The 18,808-nt window shown below is 40.3% G+C and overlaps 1 protein-coding gene across 3 annotated transcripts in view; it reads left to right on the forward strand.

Annotated features, from left to right (window-relative positions):
- Nucleotides 1-18,808, forward strand: part of dock10 (dedicator of cytokinesis 10) — an 85,143-nt gene that overhangs the window by 55,158 nt on the left and 11,177 nt on the right. For 2 of the 3 annotated variants that reach the window (XM_060875295.1, XM_060875312.1), the window contains exons 11-39: nucleotides 43-195; nucleotides 1,156-1,410; nucleotides 1,527-1,649; nucleotides 2,736-2,818; nucleotides 2,956-3,078; nucleotides 3,177-3,256; nucleotides 3,988-4,175; nucleotides 4,272-4,337; nucleotides 4,418-4,510; nucleotides 4,616-4,739; nucleotides 4,833-4,954; nucleotides 6,014-6,097; nucleotides 6,181-6,273; nucleotides 6,364-6,482; nucleotides 6,663-6,732; nucleotides 8,571-8,684; nucleotides 8,789-8,860; nucleotides 8,985-9,131; nucleotides 9,526-9,609; nucleotides 9,750-9,846; nucleotides 9,969-10,013; nucleotides 10,210-10,388; nucleotides 12,825-12,941; nucleotides 13,406-13,520; nucleotides 13,941-14,062; nucleotides 14,146-14,260; nucleotides 14,440-14,506; nucleotides 15,073-15,120; nucleotides 17,944-18,045. In XM_060875295.1, the coding sequence (XP_060731278.1) occupies nucleotides 43-195; nucleotides 1,156-1,410; nucleotides 1,527-1,649; nucleotides 2,736-2,818; nucleotides 2,956-3,078; nucleotides 3,177-3,256; nucleotides 3,988-4,175; nucleotides 4,272-4,337; nucleotides 4,418-4,510; nucleotides 4,616-4,739; nucleotides 4,833-4,954; nucleotides 6,014-6,097; nucleotides 6,181-6,273; nucleotides 6,364-6,482; nucleotides 6,663-6,732; nucleotides 8,571-8,684; nucleotides 8,789-8,860; nucleotides 8,985-9,131; nucleotides 9,526-9,609; nucleotides 9,750-9,846; nucleotides 9,969-10,013; nucleotides 10,210-10,388; nucleotides 12,825-12,941; nucleotides 13,406-13,520; nucleotides 13,941-14,062; nucleotides 14,146-14,260; nucleotides 14,440-14,506; nucleotides 15,073-15,120; nucleotides 17,944-18,045 (3,200 nt within the window). The remainder of the gene's footprint in view (nucleotides 1-42; nucleotides 196-1,155; nucleotides 1,411-1,526; nucleotides 1,650-2,735; nucleotides 2,819-2,955; nucleotides 3,079-3,176; nucleotides 3,257-3,987; nucleotides 4,176-4,271; nucleotides 4,338-4,417; nucleotides 4,511-4,615; nucleotides 4,740-4,832; nucleotides 4,955-6,013; nucleotides 6,098-6,180; nucleotides 6,274-6,363; nucleotides 6,483-6,662; nucleotides 6,733-8,570; nucleotides 8,685-8,788; nucleotides 8,861-8,984; nucleotides 9,132-9,525; nucleotides 9,610-9,749; nucleotides 9,847-9,968; nucleotides 10,014-10,209; nucleotides 10,389-12,824; nucleotides 12,942-13,405; nucleotides 13,521-13,940; nucleotides 14,063-14,145; nucleotides 14,261-14,439; nucleotides 14,507-15,072; nucleotides 15,121-17,943; nucleotides 18,046-18,808) is intronic. The other variant, XM_060875303.1, reaches the window with a different exon arrangement.

Below are 18,808 nucleotides of genomic sequence, written 5' to 3' on the forward strand. Positions count from 1 at the left end.
AATATTCAGTCTCTTACTAAAAATCCGAGGTGTGTGTTCTAGGTTTTGAGGAGTCCACGGGGGGATTGTGGGGATCTGCCGCCTGCTCGACCTTTCGAGGAGAAGCTGGGAAAGAGACTAATAATATACTGCCGCGCTCTCAACCTCACACTGCAGGGCTGTGTGAACGAAGCAGAGACGGAGCCCGTCACTAACGTGAGATCGCAGTCTAAATACATGATACCAACACATACATATTACTTACTTTACATATTAAATATAAGTATTAGTATTAAAAGTCTAATCTTCTTTGATTTATGTGTATGTCTGTAAACAAATGTGGAATTCACGCTACATTTGATTTTCACATTTTTATTTATTAATAGTGAATACATGTGATTAGGTGACAGTTTATTTCACTGTTATTCTTGTGCTAAATATTAAATCGCATTTGTTCGTAATGCTGTCACGAAGCAAACAGTCACGAGGGTAGGTGCACGTAAAAATGTCACAAAACATTCACAAAATTAGGAATGGACAAAAGTATCAGGATATTCAAAAGTAACGGGACATACACAGTCGAAAAACCGTAAACGGCTACGCAACATCACGAATCAAACGCAGTTGGTGGCCACTTTTTATTTATTTTAAATTTATACATTCAGGATATAAATTGATGACATTTATGCAATGAGTAAGCCGCAGGTGATGGTGGCAAGAAAAAACTCCCTGAGAGGACATGAGGATGACACCTTGAGGCTAAAAAGAGAAGCCATGATTATCTGGGTCACTGTAGTGATAATGTTTCTGTGTTTAGAAAAAAAAATCCCTGAAACTGTGTGATTTAGACTTCTGTATGAAGACAAACTGAAGATGTTGAGGTTTTACATGGATGCATATAGTAAATAGTCAAACAAAATATCTATTAAGTCACCCATCAGTAACAGCTTATACTGTTCATACACACTGTACCGGATGCCAGTCCATCACAAACCACTAATAACTCACAGTTTTCAGGTTTATGTAAAATGAATGCATAGCTCTATACAATTTCAGGTTAATTAATATTTGATTACTTTAGTTGACAGCTGTATCACATCCATTTATTCAGCAACATCAGTGGTACGTTTGCTGTTTCTCTCATTATATCTCTAACTGGCTGCCGTTTCTCTTTAGATCGAGCCTTTCTTTGTAACTCTGGCGTTGCTGGACATCCGAGAGAACAGAAAGGTCTCGGCTGACTTTCATGTGGACCTCAACCATGAAATTGTACGGAAAATGCTCAGCGGCTCGGGGAGCCCAGGCTCTCAGGGCACTCCTGGAGGTCATGATGGAGTGCAGGAGAACGGTCTGAAGTCCCCGACAGAGAAGAGAAGTGGTGACAGTCAGCTCAGTCAGGAACTGGAGGACTGGTTATGCTTCCCTAAACAGGTAACAGAGTCATTCGGGTGTGAGGGCTTGACTAAGTATAACACACACAGGAAATGCTCTGGAGGTTTATCTTTATATCTGTGTGTGTGTGTGTTTGTGTCTGTGGTTGGATTCAGGCTATCTTCTCCATCACAAATCCTCACACAGATATCGTGATGGTGGCCCGAATAGAGAAAGTGCTTATGGGTAATATTACAAGTGGAACAGAGCCGTACATCAAGAACGCAGACAACAGCAAGGTAACATTGCATCAGAGCAATTTTTTTTTTAAATTATACATTAAACCACACTTTTAAAAAAATATTTTAATTTTAAATATGTTATAATAATCCTGTTGATGTGATTCGGTCAGCTAAGGAAATCCCAATTAAAGAACCCAACAGTTATAAACTTTTTAATAATAAAAGTTTACTTAGGCTAGATATAAATGAGGGATTTGGTAGCTTAGCGGTTAAGGTTGCACAAAGCTGCCACTGCTGGGCCCCTGATCAAGGCCCTTAACCCTCAATTGCTCAGCTGTATACTGTAAATGAGCTAAATATAAGTCTCTCTGGACAAGGGGCATGGCATATTGATAGAATTTTGAGTAAATTCCTTTACTGTTATAACCTATTTCTGTCCTTGTGGTCAGTGGTGATCCTGTGCAGGTTTCTGCCAAATCATATATAGTAAACCATGAATCATTAAAATGTTACATAGCAGCTAGTTACGTGGTCGATGTGCACGAATAAATCTTGGACTATATGTCTGTATGCTGCTGGAACATGGTTGTGGAACATTTTAAAATAAAAAGAGAGAGCGAGAGAGAGAGTCTCTACAACTTGGAAAACATTATTGCTTTCCCCATTGGGAATTCATTCATTTGAACCGTATGATGTACTCAAGACTTCATGTTTCCTCCATATATTTCCCCTAGAATGATCCTTTCAGGCACAAATAATGATTCAGAAAAGAAGTCTCTATTGTGCTTACAAAGCCATAGTATTAAAAACATGGTTGTGCATTCTTTTCTTTTCCCTTTGAGAGCTCCAGAAGAAATATCTTGTAAAGTCCTGTTTTAAGTGCTTCATCATTCAGAGCGCAGATGGTTTCAGAATTCCTCCAATTGACCTAAAATACCCCAGGCTCTTCACAGAAAACAGGATCCTGAAACATTAGCTTAGTCTAAATGGATCCCACAGATTTTATATCAGCTTGCCAAGAATGAGGCACCTTCGATTTAAATTTACACCTTATATGGGTCAGAACAAAAAATTTGAATGTTCAGGCCATTTTTCGCACATTATAAACACCAGGATCTTTTCTTTGATTTGCACTTTTTCCAGACTGTTCAAAAGATGCTGAAATCCAACAAGCAGTTCTGTAGCAAGCTCGGGAAATATCGAATGCCTTTCGCATGGTCTGTAAGGTGAGTGACACCAAACACCACCGAATCATTCTGTTGTTATGTGGCACAGAAAACACTGTGGAATTTGCATAATAGAGCCAATTGCAAAGTATTTGCTAAATTGACACCTCTCTTTCTTGATGTATTTTATTTCTCAGGTCAGTATTTAAGGACAACCAGGGCACGGTGGATCGGGAATCTCGGTTCTCTCCTCTCTTCAAGCAGGAGAGCAACAAGGTTTCCGCTGAAGACCTGCTCAAGCTCATTACAGAGTATAGAAGGTACAGCAGACGTTTTGACACAAACAGCAAACAAAAAATCTCTCTTATGCGATATTCTCATATATAAATAAGCGAAATGGATTTTGTTTGTATTCCAGGGCAGAGAAGGCTAGTAAACTCCAGACCATTCCTGGAAGCCTAGAGATCAGTGTGGACTGTGTCCCAATGGAGCATCCAAGTAAGACTTGCTTATATAAATACCTTCAAGAATATAACAGCTGGATATGTAGTAAGTATGTAGTATGTTGATGTAGTAAAAACACCAAAAATGTTTTTACTTACTATTTAGCATGGTGGTATACAGTTAAAATAGCTTTGCATCTGGCTAATGACCCAAATTCCACAAGATGACAAACTAATTAGAGAACAAATAAATGGTTAACTAGTTAACACTCTCTACCCGCCTTGATTGGCTTTGTCTGTCACTTTGTACTCATACTTCATATCCACCCAACGTTAAGCCATGATGTTTAACCTATACGAGCTGGCAAATAATGTAAGAGTACTGTACCTTGAGACCCCTGATACATCACTGACTATTTATTAATATTATAGATGACTTACAGCAGCACAGAAAAATCATGGTACAATAATGTGTCTTACTAATGGGGAAAAAGATGGTTCATGCGAGTATTACATGCATAATATAAGTACATTGAGGCTAAAATAGACCTTTGAAACAATATTATTATTAGTCATGTATTCAACTTACAAGTTACTCATGGCTAAATAGGCTAAGATAAGTGTATTATAAGTCTGAGGTTAAGCATACTGGGTATCTTTACATACATGTTACAGTCTTCTTAATACAAAATAAAAGAGATGGAACATCACCTTACAACAAAATGTTTAGTACACTGCTTTTTTAATACACTTATATTCATAACACAAGGCATTTGTCCCTTTCAGACTGCGTGACATCGTCGTATGTCCCTGTTAAGCCATTCGAAGACTGCAGTCTGCACGCTCCAACAGTGGAGATTGACGAGTTTCTGCAAGATTCCGCCAAATTCGCTCAACCTTACCGAGTTTACAAGAACCACATTTACGTCTACCCCAAACACCTTAAATATGATAGTCAGAAAAGCTTTGCCAAGGTATGGCTGAAATAAAAAGGAGTATTTTTCAACAGGAGTATTTTTCAGCTGTGTCCTAACCATAACCCCAACCCATTAACTCCTTTTTCTTCACAGGCCCGCAATATTGCAGTTTACGTAGAGTTCCGAAACTCTGACGAAGAGCACGCCAAACCACTCAAGGTAAAATTTCCAAAAGTTGTATCCTCTTCATCAAAAGTTAATCGGAAATAGAGATTTAGACGTCTATCCTGTTTCTCCAGTGCATCTACGGAAAGCCGGGAGGTCCAGTTTTCACCACAGCTGCCTGCTCTACGGTTCTTCACCACTCGCAGAACCCAGACTTTTATGACGAGGTTCTTTCTTTTAGACACCTCCTGCAGTCTTTCTGTCTCTATAGACCCGTTCTTGTTTGGTTTGAGTTTTGTGAGCTTCACGAGATTCATTTTCTCTGATAACAGGTGAAGATTGAGCTTCCCACACAGCTCCATGAGAAACACCATCTCCTCTTCTCGTTATTTCACGTGACGTGTGATATCAATGCTAAGACCAGCTCTAAGAAGAAAGAAGCTCTTGAAACTCCAGGTACGATTAACAGAGTAAATAGAAAAGCTATGTTTTGCATACAGCTACAAAATGCAACTGATGATTGTGTGTGTGTGTGTGTGTGTGAAACAGTGGGCTATGCATGGCTGCCTCTTTTGAAGGATGGCCGTCTGGCATCTCAGGAGTTTAACGTGCCAGTCTCATGCACTCTACCCAATGGGTACCTGCTGATTAAAGAGCCTTCATCCAATAAGGTGAGAGCAAGATAGCAAAGTATTATGTAAATATTGATTCCCTGATTCCCACTTCTGAGCTTTAACTCTCAGCATTCACAGACTCCGTGTCAAATGAATAGTATCTTTGAACAGAAGTAAAAGTTCTTCTGTGGTCCTTCAGTCCGGACACTGGGTATGGGTTCAAAAGAAGCTTCAGAAGCTACCAGTCTGAGTACTGTACAACATGAGTGGTTGGCATTATTTCCTGTTTCGCATTGCTGGGGATGAGCATGATGTGATGTGCAGATATAATATACCTGGAGATAAATCTGGGGCCAGTAAAGGTTCTCTGGTTGTCCATATGTCTGAGTGTTTTCATATTGGAAATGATCACAAGTAGAACTTGTAGAAAGTTATAAACCTTTAACTATCCAAGAAATTTTTTGACCTTGTTCTGTGCCACACTCCATGTGTGTGTCCAATGCCTGTCGTAGCCTTATTAGCCCTTGAATATCTGCTCTGTGTATATTCTGTTGTGTTAAGGTTTTATATTGAATTTCGAAAATCCTTTTGAATTGACTTCAGATCATCGAATAGCCTAGATACTGAGTTTATGCACTTTTTTTTTTTATCATGATTCTGCCTCCACTAACCATACCCAAACCACAAGAACCACAGAAAGGGGTTCTGAAGAACACATCTAAATGCAAGCAGCTAGTTATTTTTGTAGATAAACAAGAAACTCTAAGACTAAGAGGCTTCACCTCAATGATTGTTGATCAGATGGAGCCCTGAGACAAGTATTCCATCCAGGGTGTATTCTTGCCTCACGCTCGGCATCCCCAGGACAGAGTCCGGATCCAGCAAGATCCTGATCGGCATAAAGCGGCTGTTCAACATGAAAGAAAGAAAGATTGAATTTCTGATTAGCGTGTCTGAAACAAATTCAGTTCCTCTGCACTTGATTCATCCTGTGAAATGATGTCATATCTTGGAAACAGTCAGAGTTGCCAGATCCAGATCCAGATCCAGGGTTTTAGGTGATATAAACATCAAAGCAGCATATGTTAAATATCTGCTTAACTGTCCTTTTGGCAGAACGGATCAGATGTGAAATGGGTAGATGGAGGAAAACCTGTCTTCAAGGTGTCTACGCTTGTGCTGTCTACAGTATACACTCAGGTAATAAGGGAGATTGTATTTCTTTCCTTTTGACTTGATATAACCATGTGCTGTCAGCATGAATACAGCATAAATCTTTGCAGGACCCCCATCTTAACCGGTTCTTCCAGCAGTGCCAAAAGCGAGAGACGGATCTCTCACAACCACCTACCTCAAACTTTCTCAACTGCCTAAAGGTAAAAGGAACATCTCGTGACTTGGTGCAGATGATCCTCCACTAAGAATTTCTTTCTTAGTATAAATTCTGCTTTGGTTTCTCTCATCAGGGCCTCCTTAGTATGGAGCGGAACCACGTAATTATTCGCTTCCTACCCATCCTCTTTAACCAGCTATTTAAAGTCCTCACCCAGAACGACTCAGATGAAGTCACTTCTACCACCACCAGGTATTGGAGTCTATTAGAGAAGCTGTTTATTCATTTCTTTTCTTTACCTTTGATCAGATAAAGCGGTAAATCAGGCTGGAGCATCTGAAGTATTTTTGTGTGTCTATACCTAATAGCGTAATGTGTCTGTCACTGAGGCTTTGATCTGCAGTTCACTGTTTTTTTTTCTGTTTTGTCCAGAGTCCTAGTTCACGTCCTTGCCAAGTGCCATGAAGAAAACCTAGACAAGTATATGCACTCCTACATTAAGGTGTGTACAGAACATTTTCCCCAAATGCTGAAAGAAAATATGAAATAGTACCATATCCTTCCCTCGTCGAGTACTCGCATGACCTTTTAATAAAATGTCATGCTCATACACTTATTGTATTTACAGTAAGATCTCATTTCCCCAAATGCACGTTTAACATGATGGCAGTAGTAGTTAGCACAGGAAGCTAATCAGTCGGACATGGAGCCGTACACGCACACAACTCTGGGTGACAATTTTAAGTGTTTTCTTATGGTAGAGAGAGAGAGAGAGAGAGAGAGCAAGAGAAAAACACAACCTGTTTCATGTTCTGAGCAAACAGCCATGGAAGCACTCAGTCTTTCAAGGACACCCAAAGAGAGAAAGAGGAGAAAGGAGGGAGAAGAATGGTAAACCGATGAGGAGGGTGGTGTAACCATGGCAACTGATTGGTACGGTGACTGCACTGGTAACCAGTCAAGAGGTTTTCGCTCTGCTAGTGCTCTGCATTGCAGTGTGCGCATGTGAGTGTGTGTGTGCGTGTGTGTGTGTATGTTGTGTTTCACAGAATCACTATAACTCTCATCTCTGAATATGTACGCTTAACAGATATTAAGAGGATGTGAGGTGAAGCACAGAATGAAAGCAGCAAACATCAAAAACAGCCACATCCTGTATCAATCGTGTGTGTGATTGTGTGTGATTGTGTGTTAGTGTTTGGGTGTGTGCACAGTAAAGGAAGAATGGCAGAAAGGAAGAAAGGCAGTAAAGAGCGAGTGAAAGAAAGAGAGCACCGAGATTACTTGCTCTGCTGTTATTGTGTCTTGTAAACACTATACATAGCATGCTGTTTATACACACACACACACCAGAGGAGCTGCCATCCAACCTCCCACCCAGACTAAAGACCAAGACAAATAGAATTCTTCTTGGAATACAGCAGTTCCCTTTAAGAGTTGCCTTGAATTTTATAAAGTAATTTCATGCTTAAATCCTTTTTGCCCTACATTCAGGCATTATGTGTCTTTTAATGAGACTTTAAATCCTGTCCAGTGTTTTTTTTTTTTTTTTTAATTCTGCTGAGAAACATTAATAGCTGAATTTCATTTGTTTTGTATTTATTTTCCATTTATGTATTAATGCTAACCTTCATGCTAGCATTTTTGGCAGCTGTGTACTAGCAATCTGCAATCTCCAGAGACCTGAAGGATCTCTGCTTCTCCTTTAGAAGCTTTATTTTCCTTTCTAATATCTCTGTACTGATCTGTTTGAAAGATACACCGTAAAACTGGTGCGAGGAATCGTTTGAGTCGCTCGTTTAGATTACCGCCTTATACCGAATGTGTATTAAATTGAGAAATTGTGTCATTAAGGCTGAAACTAAGGCTCTGTGTCAAACACGTGGCCTTGGTTCACTATGTTGCTCACTACTGTGTATGTAGGGTTAAAGACAGTCTGATTAAGTCAAGTCAAGAAGCTTTTATTGTCATTTCAACCATATATAGCTGTTGCAGTACACAGTGAAATGAGACAACGTTTCTCCAGGATCAGGGAGCTACATAAAACAAAGAGAGGGCTAAGGACATTAGTCACTTAAGCTTTTACATCATTCTCCAGTCAGCTCCTCTGTTGAGTGGAGACGATATTAGGTTCCTGTAAGGGAAATCCAGGCTTTATAACACCAGTTTACATCTGCAAGTGGTTTTTATTTAGCATATTCATGGGACCGGAATGATTTGATTATGAATTGAAGGTTTTACACGATGTCACATCATGCAACATGAAGCAAAACAATGTGGCACAATATTTTTCCTTCACACTTCATACAAATGTCCAATGTGTGCTTCCCTTTAATACAGTTTGTGTTTAAGACTGAGGCGCATGGATTCCGGACCGTGCATGAAGAGCTAGCCAAAGGCATGAACTCTGATCTGAAGAGCAACGAGCAGACGGCCGTGAAAAACATCCTGAAGGTAAGACGACGCGGTCGACACACACACAGTACCTGCACGGATTAGGAATTTTTTAATTAGTGAGTGAATCTCACGCATGATTTCTTCATTTTCTTTCCTTACAGTTTTCTTGGTTCTTTCTGGAAATCATTGTGAAGTCCATGGCCCAGCACCTAGTCGATTCAGACAAGCTAAAAGTAAATATTCACCTTGCACAAGTCTGACAGAAACAGTTTTATCGAATGCACGTTGTTTTCATTTCATTTCTCACTCACGCCTGTTGTGACTTCAGATAATAAGGTCATCTGTGTATGTAAACAGGTTCCTCGGTCACAGAGGTTCCCAGGCACCTTCCAGAGCCACTTGGAGACCCTCATCATGACCATGTCAGATCACATCTACTGGAAGAGCAAAGACATGCCTGAGGAGACTCGCAGTGCCAGCCAGGCTATTTCTGCCTTCGTTAAAGTGAGTGTCTGTGCTTTACTGTTTTAATCCTTTATTCTGAAAAGAAACATTCGACGAGAGAGAAAATTCAACAGAATAGAGATTAACATTTAAAATATAAAGCACAGTCTCAAAAAATGTGGGTTTCTAGTTGGATGCCGATGCCAGATGTGGAATTGGAAATGGAAGGCAGGTTGGAAAAACAAAATCCCTAAGCAGGGATTGCTTTTTATCTCAGATGTTTGGAGGAAATCATTTATCATTTTTGAGGATTATTGGCTGTATGGATGTGAATGTGGAGATACATGGACTGAGAACCTCAGAGCATTTTAGGCTTTTCATAGAATGTCGTCCGTATGGTCTATTTGCATGTATGTGGTAGAGGTTAACTGTGTGTGTGTGTGTTCTTTCTCAGCGCTGCTTCAATCTAATGGACAGAGGTTTTACCTTCAAGCTCATCAGCAACTACATCAACATGATCACAAATAGTGACAACAAGGTAGCACAATCCATGTGGAACTGCTAAAATGTGGCTAGTAAAATTGTAATCATAATTATATTGTCGCAGTAAGGCGTGGACCTTCGATCCGTGTCACTGCCCAATCCTGACCCGGCTTGTCCTTTATTTTCTTTGTGCAGATGTTGTGTGAATTCAAGTTTGATTTCCTGAGGGAGGTGTGCAACCATGAGTACTACATCCCTCTCAGCCTGCCCATCCCTTCTGCACGAATCACAGGTCAGCCAGCTCCAAATCCGTGCCTTGTTCCAACCTCATTAGTGCTGTCCTCATTAACTCAGACAACATTGCATTAACATTAACATTAACATTCTTTCTTTCATTTCTGTTCATTCCATTAGATAATGCTTCACCGGAAACACAGAGTGCTCAGGGTAATTATGAAAGTAAATGTTGCATTTGTTGATGCTGTTTTACATGAAATAGAACGTTATCTCACCTTAAGTGTAGTCTTACAGTATATACATTTCACAACATCATGCCATCATCCCACTTTTTAAATAGCGATGAATATCTGAATATTATTTCCTCGAAATAACCTTGCAATATATGTCAAATTTCTGTCTCTTAATCATCCCTTAGTGGATATGCCAGAGTACAACCTGACTGGAGAGTTCTGCAGGAAACATTTCCTAACCGGTCTGCTGTTGAGGGAACTCGGCTTGGCTCTCCAAGACGAACAAGACATTAGGCACATGGCTCTGGCCAGTCTGAAGAACCTGATGGCCAAGCACTCACTGGATTCCCGTTATGCCTTGAAGGTAACCTTAAAAACTTGCTTTGTATTTTCCCTGAGTAAAAAGTACAATGTGGTTTATTAGTAATTATACCAGCAGTACCGTTGTCACGTATTATACTATACATCCGAGCAGTTGGAGGTTAAGGGTCTTGTAATGGATAATCAGAAATGGGAACTACAACCAAAACCAGGAAATCACACTTAGAAAGCACTACAAGGCTTTATGACAATTATGTATGAATTATGTACTTTGCAACGGTCAAAGACATAGCCGTGTACCAGCGCAAGGACAGGCAGTGAAAACAAGACTAAAAACAGAAACAGGAACCAAAACATCTTAACATAGGAAATGGACCATGAAAGGGGAATCCATGAGTCAGATCTGCACTATAGGGTTTTTTTAATACATCTTTTTTATGAAGGAAATTCCCAAAATGTCAACCTGTCCAACACACGTGCTGTATGTAGTGAGCCCAAGCATGATCACATCCACATCCTCTACTTTACTATTTCTCCATTCTTGATGTTTAAATGTAAGACTTGCATTTAGTTTTTTATTTTCTGTCACCTAATAAGTGTCGTTATGAGGCAAAGGTAAGTGAGGATCCACATGCAGTTCAAGCTTTTATTAATCCAAAACAAGAAGCAGGCAAAACACTGAGCAAACAGGAACATAGACACAAACATACAACAACGACCAACACCAAGGAAGTGAACAAACAGAGTAGATATAACGAACAGGAACCAATCCGTCCTCTGCAAATGATCCAAAATGCAGCTGCCCAGCTTGTTTTCAACCTGCCAAAGGTCTCTCATACCACCCCGCTGCTGCGATCCCTCCACTGGCTTCCGGTAGCTGCACGCATCAGATTCAAAACACTGATGCTGGCCTACAAAGCCAAAAATGGACCAGCTCCCTCTTACCTCAAAGCCCTCATAACTCCTCGCACTGCACCCCGCACCCTCCGATCTACCAGCACTGCTCGACTGGTTCCACCATCTCTCAGGGTAAGAGGCAAGTATACTACAAGACTCTTCTCTGTACTGGCACCAAGGTGGTGGAACGAACTTCCCCTAGAGGTCCGGACAGCTGAGTCACTGGCTATTTTCAAGCGGCGGTTGAAGACCTACTTATTCAGGAAACACTTCAACTAGGACTTCTTTCATTATCTTTTGCATTTTAAAAAAAAAAAAAAAAAAAAAAAAAAACCTTTGGCACTTTCATTGTAACTTTGAACAAATGTTTTAAACTCATGGTATCTTAAGTATGTAACTTAGTGAGCCAGCATTAATGTATTCAATGTTAGAGATTTAAGCACTTATGTACGTCGCTCTGGATAAGGGCGTCTGCCAAATGCTGTAAATGTAAATGCAAATCACCAAGCAGAGACAATCAGTGACTAAGACAACACACCTGAGGGAGAGATGGAGTTCAATTAGTGTCCATGGTAACCAATGAGTGGGTGGAGCAAACAATTAACAGCAGGGCAAGACAGCAGACAGAAACAGGGCAAGACACAGACAGACTCATTACAATAAGTATGTTTGTGAATATTGACTTCGGTTTCTTATCGATTATATATTTAATGTGTATTTAACTAGAATTTGGAATGACCGTGTATGGGTTTATTATTCTAAACATAGCCATGTTGCATTTATTTTTGGGCTATCCGCTGGATTACAGTCTCGTTTCTCTGGGGGTTTGTAACAAATTTTTGTGGGGTTCCCATTTGAACAGGACTACTATAAAAGTTCAATTGGATTTTTATTAAAAAAAAAAAAAAAATTTTAGGGGGAGTTACTATTATTTTTAGCTGTATCTCATATTCACATTTCCCATGACCGTACTACAGTATCTCATGCAAGGGATCCATGGGGATCCTTTGACTTTACATAGCGTCCCCATGGTGACTTTTGGGAAGGACTCCATTGGGAGTCCTTTTTCCATAAATGACTGAATTCATGTAAAGTATATGCTAGTGACTGCTAACTCTCTAAATCCGTTATTATAAGGCATCATAAAGGCATCATTATTACATAAGGAAGATTTTCATTGAAACTAGTTTCTGATCTTATCTTCTCAAAAGATTCAATCAAGCTATGTAATATGCCACTATAAAAACGCGCGTGTGCGCGTGCGTGTGTGCGTGTGTAAAAATGGTGTGTGTGGAACAATGCTGGAAAGAAAAGCACTGAAACAGCAGGAAAATATTAAAGCTTGGTGCCTCCACCCATGTATGTAGAGAAGCTGGGATGTGTGTGTGTGTTTTTGGTTTGTGTGTGTGTGTGTGTGTGTGTGTGTATGAACTTAATGGAGCAGCCAGGCTTACAGATTGCACTGAAAATGAGTCCATGCTAAAGTCAACATTGCATATACTGTCCTTGGTGAACCTATTGTTTTAGAATGTATTGCAGTCCTCTGTGTATGAACAGCAACTCTATGTGTGTGTGTGTTCAGGAGAAGCAGGCCAGGATCGCATCTCTGTATTTGCCCCTGTATGGTCTAATCTTGGACAATATGCCACGCTTCTTCCTCAGAGACCTCTTCCCCATTTACTTAACCAACAGTGACCAGGTAAAAACACACACACGCACACATACACACACGCACACACACATGCCTAGGAATATGGAGTAGCCATGATATTTTTGGCTCTTAAGTCTGAAATACAGTAAAAAATAACCAGTGTTCAGTATCTGTCTTCTGGACTGATATAATTTTCAAAGAACCAGAACATTCTTTACTGTTTCAAATTTATGACTTTAGCATTTTCCAACAAAAATCCAGCCCAGAAGCCTCAGTTAAAGAAGCCTCATACCCAAAGAAGTGGCTATAGCGGTCCTAAATGTGGATGCACTGTTGTTATTTTTCCCTAATAGTTTAGGAATAAAACAACATAGTGGTTGACATGAATTGTTCATGAACGTAATCGTTAATATTCGATACCGCTGATTCAGTTCACGAGTTCTTCAGGTGTCCATCAGACCTTACTTCTTTTCTCGCCACATTCACGTATCTAAAGATCATTTTCTTTACAGGGTTCCAAAGACGACGTGAGTGTAGGAGGACTGCCGGGTCAGAGTGGTCACAGCGCTCGTCAAGGCAACTCGGTAGATGTCGCCTTGTCCAAGGAGGTCCTCAATTCTATTACAGGTGTGTTCAGGCTTATGATGGTTAACAGTTTTGAACACCTCTGTACTTTTACATGCTATTATTCATGCAATTATTCAATTAGCCAATGATGAAGCAGCGGCACAGTGCAGGAAAATATGCAAGTATAGGTCAGGAGCTTCTGTTTCATGTCCAGATCAAGACCACAGAGCCCTCCACTTCTATCAGCCACTATCTTTGTTTTTTTTCATCTTCTGCCACTAAATTCAGAATAAGCATGCAGTTGGCAGAAATAGGCACCAGATTTACATAACCGAAGGGCATGATAAGGACGAAACGGGTGCTTGCGCACTGCAGCTTCACAAGCAAGCGAAAACCCATGCGTTATCCAAGCCAGTCAGAAGCGCCTGTATGCGTCCATGCTCATAAACATGTCTTTTATTCCCTTCTTCTTTTTTTCAGTGTTTTCATCGCTTGCGGTATCTACAGCTAACAACACCGATTCACGGGGTTCGCTCATCAGCATCGAGTCCAACCCCAGCAACAGCGACCGCAACAGCGAGAAAATGGACGGATGTGAAAAGGTGAAGCTGCGCTCCTGAGTCGTCTCGGTGTTATCGCCGTACAGTAACACATTTCTAACTTCATTATGATACACTTTGTGCAGTTTGCCAGGCCGCAGTCCCTGATCGGTTTTGCTTCACGCTTCGACAAACTGGACCAGGCAGAGACGCGCAGTCTACTTATGTGTTTCCTGCATATTATGAAAACCATATCAGAAGGTGAAAGATCAGGGTTTACATGACGTATACACTCATACACACCATTCAGACAACATCCATTGAGCTTCTAAAATAGAAAATTGTTGAAAAAGGCAATTCCTCAGTATTAACTAATATATTTTTCCTGATGATTGACATACAGTGATGTAAGTGGGCGTGGCTTGTGCTTTGTATTACAGAGGTCATGGTTGCGTACTGGCACCGAGCCATTCACCAAGAGATTTCAGACTTCTTCAACATCTTGGAGTAAGTTTGCTTTGGTAAAATGCAGAGATCGGGGACTCGAGTCATATGACTTGACACGAGTCAGACTTAAGTCGCAAATTTGAGACTCGAGACTTGCTTGACAAATATTAAAAAAGACTCGACTTGACTTTGACTTGACATTCATGACTCGAGACTTTCTTGTGACTTGCACATGTGTGACTTACTCCTACCTCTGATAAAATGATATCTACAATAATCAGTAGATGGATATAAGGATGGAATGACAGATAGAATGACACATTATGGATGGATGGATGGATGGATGGAAGAAGTGTGAGTGGAAAGATGAATTGGCTCTATGGGGAAAAAATAAATCAACAATAAACTAACTTCTTAAACTTTCAGGACTTGAGAGGGTCAAAGAATCTGGTCTTGTGAAAAATCACAATTCCTCTTATAACTTTTCCTAGTAGTTTTAATAGAAACATATTTTTGTAAGGAAAAGTGTCAGAACTAAGGATATGAAGATTATCTGTTCTGCACTGCATGCTCTATTTGCATCTCAGCATTCGTTCCTTCTAATCTTTCTATCTTGTCCCTGACAGACTCTGTCTCCAGCACTTCAGGTTCTTGGGAAAGCGTCACATAGCCAGGTAAGTGCCTAAAATGGATCACTTGCTGCTCTAAGGGTCCTTTTTTATGTCTTTTGGGTCTTGTTTGTAACCATGTAACACCGAGCACCAGCACTGCTTAACCTTTGGTAGTTTCTGTGTATGTCTCAACGTCTGTGTGTGAAGAGGAGGAAGAAAAGAGAAGAGCAAAATAGAGAGAGAAAATGTGAGACATAGGATTTCCAGCCAGAATGAGTGGTGGAAAAAGGATAGCACTGAGAAAGAAAGAACTCCTGCTATCTAGAGCTTGAGTTGGAGTTGAAAAGAAGCAGAGGAGAGGATCGGTTTATTATTTATGGCACATGGTATCACTATGCTTTCTGTCACAGTTTTTTTATGGTCATAATATAAGGCAATGACTTGGGATCATTTGAAATGGCTCCCAAACACCAATATGGTTTCTATCATAGTGGAAATGTAATCAGTAAAGACTAAATGTTTCTTTTTATCCCCTCGCTGATTAAAGATGTTCCAACATCCTTGGATTATGAATAAGTAGAAATACTTTTCTTTTTCCAGACTGGAGTTAGGTATTAGTGATATGAAGTGGATCAGGATTTCTAGCTGAGACCAGGGCTGAGGATTCTCTCTCTCTCTCGGTCTTGTGCTCTCTCTCTCACACTCTCTCTCTCTCTCTCGCGCGCGCTCTCTCTCGCGCTCTCTCTCACTGTCACTCTCACTCTCTCTCTCTCTCTCTCTCTCTCTCTCTCTCTCTCTCTCTCTCTCTCTCTCTCTTAAAGCTTGAATACTTTGATGCCAAACTGGAGCCTGTGTCGATTTTTTCAGGGGTTGTAAGAGAAGACAGATTTCAGTAACATATTCTGTTTCAAACTCAGCCACTTCTCTCACTTCTTTCTTCCTCCCTCCTCTTTTTTCTTTCACCTCACAGAACCCTGCTTGTTAGAGTGACTTGATTTTTTTTAGTTTTAGTTTTTTTTTAGTTTTTTTTTACAGCTTCACTATCGTACATCGTTGTAATTGGTGGACTATTAAGCTGTTACACACTAAAGAAACTGTTTTCAGCCACTAAAGAGGCTGTTCGGTTGAATTAAGCTTTTTAAGGACAGAAATTCTACTGTGTGTGTGATGCCGTCTTTTGTGTCTGTGTTGCGAAAAAAAAAATCAGTGATATATATTTTAGATAGGTTCCTGTTCTGTGTCTATGCTCCTACTCAATTTATTGATGCATTAATAGGTCTCTTTCATTCTCTCTTTCTATCTGTCTTTGGGATCTTATTGATTTGTTTTTTATTTTGTTTCAATGCTTGCAACCTCTGTCTCTCTCCCTCTCTCTCTCTCTCTGTTTTTAATTAAAGGTGCACCGGACAGTTTTTTTTGTTATAATGTGGCATCCAAAAATATTACAGTGATCTTTTTTCCTCCCACCTTCCCAAAACATGCCAGTATTAAATTTCCTTTATGTGTTAATATGAATATGTGTGTGTGTGTGTGTGTGTGCCTGCGTGCAGAATAGGTGGATGGATGAAAGAATAGGTGGATGGAGGGATGGATGAAAGAATGGATGGATGGAAGAATAGGTGGATGGATGGATGGATGGAAGAATGGCGGCATGGATGGGTGAATGGAAGGAGGGATGGATGGATGCAGGGATAGTTGGTAGGTTGGTAGTTAATGCTAATGGGGGTTTATAACCAAGGACTCCAGCACAAAACCTGTGTTTTTTCAGGAACCCATTTCCTCACGGGGGGCACGGTGGCTTAGTGGTTAGCACGTTCGCCTCACACCTCCAGGGTCGGGGTTCGATTCCCGCCTCCACCTTGTGTGTGTGGAGTTTGCATGTTCTCCCCGTGCCTCGGGGGTTTCCTCCGGGTACTCCGGTTTCCTCCCCCGGTCCAAAGACATGCATGGTAGGTTGATTGGCATCTCTGGAAAATTGTCCCTCGTGTGTGATTGCGTGAGTGAATGAGAGTGTGTGTGTGTGCCCTGCGATGGGTTGGCACTCCGTCCAGGGTGTATCCTGCCTTGATGCCCGAGGACGCCTGAGATAGGCACAGGCTCCCCATGACCCGAGGTAGTTCGGATAAGCGGTAGAAGATGAATGAATGAATGAATGAATCATTCTCCACAGTAATGATTCCAATGTAATCAAATATGTGATTGAATATTGTATAAAATATTGTCAGTGCAGCTTTAATGTTTAAGTAGGCAGAGGTTTAAGAACAAATTTGGATTCTATTCATTTTATTGCTCAATTCAGTTCAGACCACATTGTAGCATATATCACAGTGCTGTACATCAGATACACTGACAAGCTGAAATTTGACTGGTATTTATGTCTAATGTGAGTGTTACTATGTGTACAGTATAGCATGATTCTACCTTCATGTAATGATACTTGTGCACAGTTTGAATCTGCGAATATGCCTCAGTGTGTTTTTGTGTCTTTCCTGGCTTTACTTTCTCATTTCCATCTCATGTTTAATCAAACATCATTCACTCAATTCTGCTTTTCATGCCATCTCTATCTCCATTATCCTCGCCTGGACCACCTTCCAAAACAACTTCATATCATAGGATACTTATTTAAATTGAAATGAATTTGCTAGCGTGCTCATGCCAACAGGACATAGCTAGCATCACATGAGGTGCTTGTTTCTTTTTTTACGCTAACATTTGCAAGTTGAACTTAGCTTGAACGCTTCCCTTGTCTGAATGCTGGCCTGCTAAATTAGTGTTGAGCCTTTTTTTTTCACCTGGCTGCTTCAAATGTGATGAACGTTGTGAGGATGATGATGATGATGATGGTGCCTTTAACCCCTGCTGTGATTGGGTCGTTGTGCACAGGAAGTTAGCAGCCGCGGTTAAGCTGGCGCAGGCCACGCAGAACACTGGCACTCTGAAGGGTTCGAATGCTTCCACCCAGTCCTCAGGGCTTCTGCCCCAATGGTAAACACCCCAGGACTACATTCCCCATATAGACTTGTATTTATTTTGAGTAAAGTAACAAAGAGCATTTATATTTCCTCTGTAGGTAAAAAAGTTGGGTACAAATCTAGTAGACGTTCATTATTACAGATAAAGCTACAAACCATGCTCTAAACTTATTATTATAATCATTATTATTATTATTATTATTATTATTATTATTATTGTTATAAATAGAGCCAGTCTTTTACTTTGTTAGCATCATTAGCATGTTCCTGCGATCAACAAATCTAGCAAAGGTTTCTGTTATAACAGACTGTTATACAAAATAGAATAATAATGTTTTGATACAGTGATCTTCAGCCCTGTTTTTCAGAAAAAAAAGCCAGGCTTTTATACGGAACACATGTTCTTATTAGCATGTTCCTTTTAGCATCAAATCAAACAGAAACTGTGTTTTTTCACACAAATAGCCATGGGCATGTCCAATATAAATGATTTTATTCTCAGCGCACACAGCACATATATCGATCCCTACGCCTTACATTTTTTTTCCCACAAAGTCAGAAAATGTTAGCCTTATTAGCATGTTCCTGTTATCTACCAGCAGATGTGAGTTTTATCGATCTTATCTCAGCCTCGCCCTAAAACGAATTGCAATAGTATTGATTCTTGAAGAAATGTGAGAAAAGGGTGATTGGGTGTCACGTGTGGGTGACATTTCAACCTTTTATTCCCAATTATAACTTTTATTTCGTAGCCTAGCGAAATCCAATTTTGTAAC

Source organism: Tachysurus vachellii, chromosome 1 (assembly GCF_030014155.1).
Source record: "Tachysurus vachellii isolate PV-2020 chromosome 1, HZAU_Pvac_v1, whole genome shotgun sequence".
NCBI lineage: Eukaryota > Metazoa > Chordata > Actinopteri > Siluriformes > Bagridae > Tachysurus > Tachysurus vachellii.